Below are 8,968 nucleotides of genomic sequence, written 5' to 3' on the forward strand. Positions count from 1 at the left end.
GGATAAAGTGAAGGTTGCAAGTTAGTGTTGGATATTAACAACGTTGTGTTAAATTAAGATTAAGGGCAAAAGTTGTGATGATGACGGTAGTCCACAAAAATATAATGTAAGAAGTATTAAAATTCAATTTGATGCATTACTTTTCCAGTTTACATAATTGGTTATCAGTTACTTTTCTCTTTCACTGCATTTTGTATTTCATTGAATAAATTCTGTTGTCAAATCTTCAACATTTTGACCATCCCAGTTTGACAAGAACTGTCTGAGCATACCATTAGTTTGGTATTTCTAGGGGGGGGGACTCTGGATTGTCTCATCCTCAGCCTGGCTTTCCTGTTCTTTCCAGGATCCACCTTTATGGTCCTCGTCCTTCCTTTGTTGCTTGATTTAGGAAACAGGAACCGATAAAATAATCCGTATCTAAATATTTGAATTCATTTTGAACAAATAGCTAATGATGTCTGTGCTGAACCTTTTCCTTATGTCAGTCACAACCCAGTCAATCCAACAAACCAAAGCAAAACTCTTCCACCAGCTGGACATTTAAATGACTTAAAAAAGAATGAACCTAGTTTTTCCTTAATTACAATTGCTGCCTTTCTGGATAACAATAAGGAAATATTTCACCTGTAAACAGGATAGAAGCTGAAAAAATGATGATGGAAAACAGCACGGGGTGCAAGATATGAGCAGAGACTGTGATTACTGGTGTGTCCTGTAAGTTAACACTAAATAAATAGATAATGATAGCAGGAGACTGTGTGCAGCTCAATAAATAGAAACAGTGTAAGATTAGATCTGCTGCAGGACACTCTATTAGCAGACACGCAGCTATTGTTTGGTTGTTTGTTTCAGTCTGATTCACTCCTACTGTGAGCTCACATTTGGGCCAACACACACACACACACACACACACACACACACATACCATCTCTTTATATCTGTCTCTATCTTCTTTCCTTGTTCTGTTACTGTCTATCTCACTCTCTCTAACTACACACACACACACACACACACACACACACACACACACACACACACACACACAGTGATAGATGGTCCAGTCATGATTGCGGCCTGCATTGTTGATGAGGGTCATGCTGCCATGGTTACCAGAGCAGTGTCCGACTCCCCCCTGTGTGTGTGTGTGTGTGTGTGTGCTATCTGTGTTTTCAGACCTAACATTATGGTTACTTGCCTCATCCCTCTATCTATTTCTGTGTCTTAATGTGTGTTTATATCCCTGTATGTGTTTTTTGTGTTTTGTTTGTTTGTGTAGTTATCTGTGTTTGTGTGTAGATTGTCTCTGTGTGTGTGTGCGTCTGTCTGTTTGCATTCTGCATGTTTATGTGCTTCTTAGCGTGTTTGCCTGAGCCTGTGTGTGTCTGTATGTGTCCACTCATCGTCTTGTTTGTCTGTAAAGTCATCTTTATACAGCACACAAAATCACAAGTTTGTCTCTGTGGCTTTACAAGCTGTTCAACATGAGATGCTCTCTATCCTGACAGCCTCAACATTTGGAAAGGACAAAACTCAAAAGTTTTAAAAGAAACAGAGCAACAGCAGAAAAACAGAATTACAGTATTCCTCCAAGATCTCCAAGTACCATCGCTTAACCTGACATCACCAGACCAATTTCACAAATTCAAATTAGTCTGGAACCTCTCAGTTCATTTTCGACTTCCAAGGGCTGCTATCGCCGGGCGCAGACTGAAATGCCTCTGGACGCTACAACCAATCAGATCAACGGAACGCGTGACGTAGCAGTAGGCTGCTAGGCTAGGTAGCTAGTTCCAACATCCAATTCATATGGCTTCTAGTTCAACATAATACACAGATGTTTGGCACGACATGATTTAGAAGCCAACGCTGACCATCTGTACTTAACGTGAACGACTGACTCTGACTCTTTAATACTGACGAGATAGATTCAGAACGTTCCACATCAGCAGCAGCCATCTTGGTTGTTTATGAAAATGCCTCAACAGCGCTCCGCCTGTCAGTCATCATATCAAACCCGCCCCATATTAAATAAACGGTTGTGATTGGCCCGACCTGAATCAGGCCGGGTGGAAATCTGTCTGAACAGGAGGAAGGCCAGACGCATCTGCCAGAGCAAATAAAACATGAGCTCGCAGATGTGTCTGGTTCCCAGACTAACCAGCGCTAACCATCAAAGTACGAGGAATGAATGTATGAATTACATGAATGAACGAAAGATTAATGTTGTTTTTTATTCTCGTCATACCACTAAAATGTCCGATCCCCACAAGATAATACCACATATAGATGAAGACTTTCAGTAGTTCACAGTCATGTTGCAGTAAATCCCACATTCTGTGCATGATCCTGAACACGAGAAAAGAAACTCAAACAGCACAGAGACATACAATATAAAAGCTACCGATACAGACAGATGTTTTCACAGTCTTCCAACACAATCATAATCTTTGTATTTGTTATCTTTGTAATTGTATAGAATAACAGAATTACACTGACACTTACTGTAATAACAGAATTTACCATACAGATATATATACAAATTTGCAAAGCGAGACCTGGATCATAACACCAGCTCTGCACTACAAGACCCGGGAACTGCAGAAACCCCACATACACTCCCCCTTATTTTCTCACCTGTCTCTCTCTCAGACCATACCAGTGTGGCCACTGCTCCCAGTCCTTCTCACAGCCATCAGATTTGAGGAACCATGTGGTGACGCACTCCAGCGACCGACCCTTCAAATGTGGATACTGCGGCCGTGCGTTCGCTGGTGCCACAACACTCAACAACCATATCCGCACGCACACTGGGGAGAAGCCGTTCAAGTAAGTAACAGTGAGTACCCCCCACCCATCCAACCCACCCAATCTTCTGCTCCCTCCCGCCTGCTGCAGGCTCCAGCTGGGCTGAGCAGCTTCACTTCGATATGACACCCAGCTAACACCTACTGACATCCTCTTAACCGCCTACTGACACACTGACACTGACTCATTACTGCTTCCAAGCTATCACCATCCGGCTTCCTAACTACTGCTGATGTTACTTTCTCTAAAATCCATGTTTCATTGAAGGAGAACAACCACGTAATTCATTTGAATTGAAAAGAATAAAACCAAAATACAGCTTCATAAACTACTTTGTAGATCTGACTCTTAGGTAACAAGCGTACAGGTGATTCCTCAGATTTGTTGTTCTGGTATTATTATGACAAAGTGAGGCAGTTGCATTTTAGAAAAGTGTCCATTATAATATCATCCGTACTATTGCAATCTATGGAGAAGAAATAAATAAATAATACTTCACACATTGACTCTCTGGTGTTATAACTACTGCTAATCCAGCGATCACATCTACGCCGGGGAAAGACTGAACAAAGACTTTACACACTAATATGAGCTCTCAGTTTGTGTGTGTGTTAGCAAGATGTTATCTCTGGTTACAAGAGGTGAAGCCCTGATAGATGCAGTATCACTCCAACATGAACATCTATCGAACTCAAAGGGTCAAAGGCAGCATGGACTCCTTTTAATCTGAATAGTATTCAGGATATATGCTGATTCTGTTAAATAACCAAGAAATCACATAATTATCAATAAGGATCAGTGTTCATTGTTGGTTTAATAAGGTCAATGCAGCCAGACAACAAGCCAGTCAGAGTAAACAAAGTGAGTATTTATGAAGCAGCTTTAACTTCTCATAACATCTCAAAATACAACATGTCATCTGGTTCAAATGGTTTCACTTGCACCATAAACTATGAAGATACATTTGGAGGAAACTGAATTTAAAAACTATATTTCTATAAAGAAGTTCTCCCATACAAAAAATGGAATTACTTTTACAAATATAGAACTATCATTCACCTCTGTTTTATTTGTTAATTTAATGTTGTTGCTCTGAATCCCAGAAACTTAAAGTTATCTCTCCCGAAAGAGTCGTAACACTGTCACGTCTTCCCATTAAAACTTTATGGCATGAAAAAAAGTACAGCGAAGAGCCAGAGTGAGCTTGAAATGTTAATTTCTACATTTTAATGGGAGCTAATGGCAGTGTGTGAGGCCTATATATTTAACCCTGGCACTAAGTACAAATTTGAAATCTTTTTTGAATCCTCTGTTATATTTGCTGCATTTTGGTTCTGCAACGCAAGAGAGGTGAGAGTGGGGGCCAGAAATCTGCTTAGGGCCCCAAAAAATCTTGTTCCGGTCCTGAGAACCAAACAAACAAACGTTTCTCGGACCTCATTGCTCTTTATAGCTCTTTTCCATTATTCATGACCCCTCTGTGGACGTGAATATTTTGTAACATCCGCTGTCATGCCTGCTGTGACCTCTGACCTTTGCTCTTCTTACCAATGACGTCTTGTGATGTTGGCCATCGAGGAAACTCATCGCTTGTTCTTGTGTTTTGCTCATTGTAAATTACTGTGGATGAGAGCTTCAGTGAAATGCACACATCGTTCAGCGTAAATACAGAAGCAGCTCTATCACAGCAGTTAGCAGCCTGGTAATAAATCTCCGCACAATGAGACTACTCATTTCCATTTCTTTACTCAGTGACTGATATAATTAGAGGTCAAACCACACTGCAATTAGGGGTTTCTGGAGGCTGCTGTTGTCACGCTGTCATCCCGTCAGCGGTGCAGGACAATAAGGATTCCCCTGGCGGACACAGAGGTCAGCATTCAGGGAGAGGGCAGGAGGGCGAAAGAGTAAGCGATATTAAAGAAAGTGAAGAAAGTGAAATAAGGGATTTGAGTGGTGGGAAATCTCGAGGGCGACTGTCAGGGGAGAGCTGGGGGAAACAAATTAACGTTTTTAATAAGCAATCAGAGAAACCTGAACTTGTCATTGACCTGGAGAGCAAAAGGGCGAGTAGAACGAGTGAGGAAATGAGAGAAAGAAAGAGCGTGGAGGAACAAGAGATCACGGTGTAAAAAGTGAAACGACAAGCGCCGGCGAGAAATCCGCTTAAAGCAAATCAGCGTTCTTAATAAGCAATCGGAGGAAACCCCGAACCTTTTCATCAGCACTTCAGAGTCTCGGTGGAGGCAGAGCGGGACAAAGACAATCATGGACGGGCGTCAGAAATCTTTAGCGGATCGATGGCCTCGGGGAGTTATCTCCTTTTGGACGGTGCAGCACATAGATTAAAGCTGCCACTGTCACTTTGTCAGGAGGAAAACGCTCAACTTTATTTTCCCGCTGAGGGGACGGAGGCAGGGATTCTGTGTGGTCGGCAGCTTTTCAGCACTGATACTCACTGGACTGTGGAGTCCGTCAAACTGCTTCTGCTGTTCTATTGTTCTGCTGTTCTATATTCAGTCTCTCAGAGTAACGCAGTTGCAACATCACAACTTTAAGTATCCTGCTGAGGACTGAAGGTTTGTGTATGCTAAGTACATTCAAGACATGTAATGAGATGCTCCTGGTTTCTTTTTGTGAAGTTTTTTTGTGAAGGTCAGGGTTCAGTTGTGAGCAAAGTTTGGACTTTTTTATGAGATTGTTTTTGTGTTCAGCTATATTTAAAGTCTGTAAGATCTCATTTTGTTCATCTCTACTTTTGTAATATAGTTTAACATAATTTTCTAAAAATTATATCAGCACTTTATTAAGCAGTATTTTGTAATAAGAGATTAAAGCTCACCCTTAGTTTGCTATAGCACCCAACAGCACCTCCAAATTTCCCCCCAACTCCCTGAGCTGCAACAAAAGTTTGGGATTTGAGCACACTATAACAAAATCAGGGTATATTTTTAACATCTACACAACATGGACAGTGACATAATGATCACATCAGTTTTATGGCTGAAAAAATGACACATGCAAATCATGAGATATTATGTTTTATTACTGTTTTATAATTAAAGTTGCATTAACACTTTTTTGACCAGTTTGGGGCAGTGTACTACCAATCAAACGGACAGAAACTGATATATATCATCTTCTGTATATGGTGACAGCGATGGGTGTTGATTCTCAATGGGTTCAGCACTACAAGCACACTTTCACATTACATAGGAATCAACTGATTTATTAATATCAATAATATTCACTCAGTAGAACTTAGAACAAGTCTCATGTCTGCCCAACTACATGCAGGTTCATCACATCACTCAAGTGTCAGATTCTGGCTGGACCTGAGCAGCAAAGTGACCAGATGTGATCAGAGTTTCATCTGAACTCCTAAATGTAAACCGTGCTGTTAATGGAGACTTGTTGTACGCGTCTGTCTGCCTCCTTCTGGTCCCATCAGGCCTATTAATCTGTGGCTGAACACAATCTGTACTTGTTTACGTCCCGTTCTGTCCCCTTTTAAAGAAGAGATTAGAGGTGAGCAGAAACTTCACTGACCCTTGAGGGAAAGTGATTAAAGCTGCCTCTGTCATTTCGTCAGGACAAAATGCTCAACGCTCTTTTTCCCTGAGAAAAGACAGAGGCGCCGCCTTGTTTCAGCTCCGCTCTTTGTTCTGCAGGAGAACCGTCTTCGTGTCTGTCCTGGTGGATAAGTCGCTGTGACAGAGACGCTTCAGAGGAGCTTTGATGTCGGTAGCTGTTGTGGTTTTGTAGATTTACAGATGAATTTAGAGCAGGAACGTCCACCTTGAGGGCAGAGCAGTTCAGTTCAGTTCAGTCAGGGGTCTGTTTTCTTGTTTTCTTTTGTTTTCAAATGGAAGATCCAGCTGCTGCAAGTCTTTCCAGAGTGAATACTGCTCTTTACAGTCCGTTAGAAGTCTCACGCACACACACAAATATACTTAATCACAAACTGCTATACTTTGCTGTTATGTAATTACTGAAAAATACTCCTATGAAGCTATTTTATCAGATGCGTTCATGCAAGGTTAAAACATTCAGTAGAATCAGTCGCATGATGGAAAGATCTTTCTCTCATCCTGATGGTAGTGAAGCAAGTTTGTGTAGAAAATGTGTTAAAAATCATAGTATATAGTTTCTGTTACTGCCTCAATTTGTCTTTTAAAAATTGGTTATTTAAAAGTAACATTTAGCTTCACCAAAATATGGTTACTTTAATTCAAACTTTAGAGTTCAACTTGTTGAAGTTTGACATGCAAAGTTGCGTAAATGAAAACAAACCGTCGTACCATGCTGACCTTTGAGGGAACTGAGTAATTGAGGAAGCTAACACATAATTTATATAATACATGCAGACGGTCGCGTCTGTGTGGACCCTAAAAATATAATGTGTGCTTTCCACAGCCTAAATGATGGAATTAAAAACACATTTAAAGTTGAATGACTGTAAACTGTCAAACTGTAAAAGGTGTGAATTTATTATTTTCAACAGTGTATGGAAGACACCAAAACAATAAATGAATCGTGTGGCCACATAGTCCACATTATTTAACGCTATTAAAACACATTGTTAGCTGCATTGTTATATGAGGTGCCAGTGATGCCAGTTTCAGTTTTCCTGACTTGAGATTGAATCATCTTGGATATGAGGCTGCACAGATACGAGGGACGATGTCTGGACAAAGTTAAACCCTATTATGTATATACATATATTACTAATATAAAAAACGTAGAAACAAACGTCTGCATGGCCAAGAAATCACGTCTCCAGCTAAAATCTAACCAGTTTATTTTCCATCAACACAGAACTGAACACACCTGTTTCAGGTTACTGAATTGTACACACGCTGACTGTTGGTTTGTAATGTGTTTATGAGGTTTAATGAGCAAAACCTCAAGTTAAAGAGCCTCCAAAGGACCGTTGTTCAGTCCACACTGGGCCGAGCTTCAATACAAAAACGTGTCTCCTTCCTTATCTGACTAACAGACCCCCTCCCTCCCTCCCCCTCCTCCTATCTATCTAACAGCATGTTAGTCTTGTTTCAGGGCTGCTAAGTCCAATACCTCAACACAGCTTTCTCTTTGAAGAGCCCCCCCCCTCCCTCCACACACACACCTCTTCATCCAGCACACACACACATTTATATACATTTAACTGCCCCCTAACCCCCCTCCGGCTCAGACTAAAAGCTCCCTCTCTTCTCTCTTTCTATTGAAAGTGACAGTGACGCTGCTTTATCAGGCCTGGATATGTCTGTGCTTGTGTGTGTGTGTTAAAGTGTGTGTGAGATGGGAATACCCTCCCCAGCCCACTAGATAGATTATTGACAGGTGGACCGTGTGTGTGTGTGTGTGTGTGTGTGTGTGTGTGTGTGTGTGTGTGTGTGTGTGTGTGTGATCTGTCGGTCAGGCTGTGAAGATCAGGGCAACAATTACAGCTTTCTGCTCCGCTGGGCCTCACACACACTTTATACTGTCACTGGATGTTAGAGTTAACAGAGTGTGTGTGTGTGTGTGTGTGTGTGTGTGTGTGTGTGTGTGTGTACATGTATGTAGACAGATCTGACGGTTGTGTCTGTGTGTTTAAGTGTTCTCTTGCTCTTCTGCAGTGTTGTGTTTTTCTGACCTTCTCTACATGTCAACTAATCTGTCTTTTATCTACCTTTTTTGTGTGTTTCTGTATATATGTGTGTGTGTGTGTGTGTGTGTGTGTGTGTGTGTGTGTGTGTGTGTGTGTGTGTGTGTCAGGTGCGAGCGTTGCGACCGCAGCTTCACACAGGCCACTCAGCTCAGCCGCCATCAGCGACTTCCCAACGAGTGTAAACCAGTGAACGAGAGCAGCGAGTCCATCGAGGTGGATTAACCCCCGACTGTGTCCTGACTGAGACCACACCCACATTAAGGCAGCTGGATCTGAAAACACTTCTTCTCCGTCCACACCTGAAAATGAAGATTTCTTACAAAAATTCCTGAGTGAAAGAATCTGAAAATTCAATTCAATTGTATTTATATAGCGCCAAATCACAACAAAAGTCATCTCACGACACTTTACAAATAGAGCAGGTCTAGACAGCACTTGGGGACAGTGTCCAGGAAAAACGTCCATTTCAGAGGCAGAAACCTCGAGCAGAACCGGACTCTGGGTGGG

The 8,968-nt window shown here is 41.6% G+C and overlaps 1 protein-coding gene across 1 annotated transcript in view; it reads left to right on the top strand.

Annotated features, from left to right (window-relative positions):
- The window catches only part of prdm6 (PR domain containing 6), a 71,354-nt gene extending 62,671 nt beyond the window's left edge, over window positions 1-8,683 (top strand). The window contains exons 7-8 of the mRNA XM_070904231.1: window positions 2,653-2,829; window positions 8,569-8,683. Of these exons, the coding sequence (XP_070760332.1) occupies window positions 2,653-2,829; window positions 8,569-8,683 (292 nt within the window). The remainder of the gene's footprint in view (window positions 1-2,652; window positions 2,830-8,568) is intronic.
- The last annotated feature ends 285 nt before the right edge of the window (window positions 8,684-8,968 follow it).

The sequence above is a fragment of the Enoplosus armatus genome, chromosome 4 (assembly GCF_043641665.1).
Source record: "Enoplosus armatus isolate fEnoArm2 chromosome 4, fEnoArm2.hap1, whole genome shotgun sequence".
NCBI lineage: Eukaryota > Metazoa > Chordata > Actinopteri > Centrarchiformes > Enoplosidae > Enoplosus > Enoplosus armatus.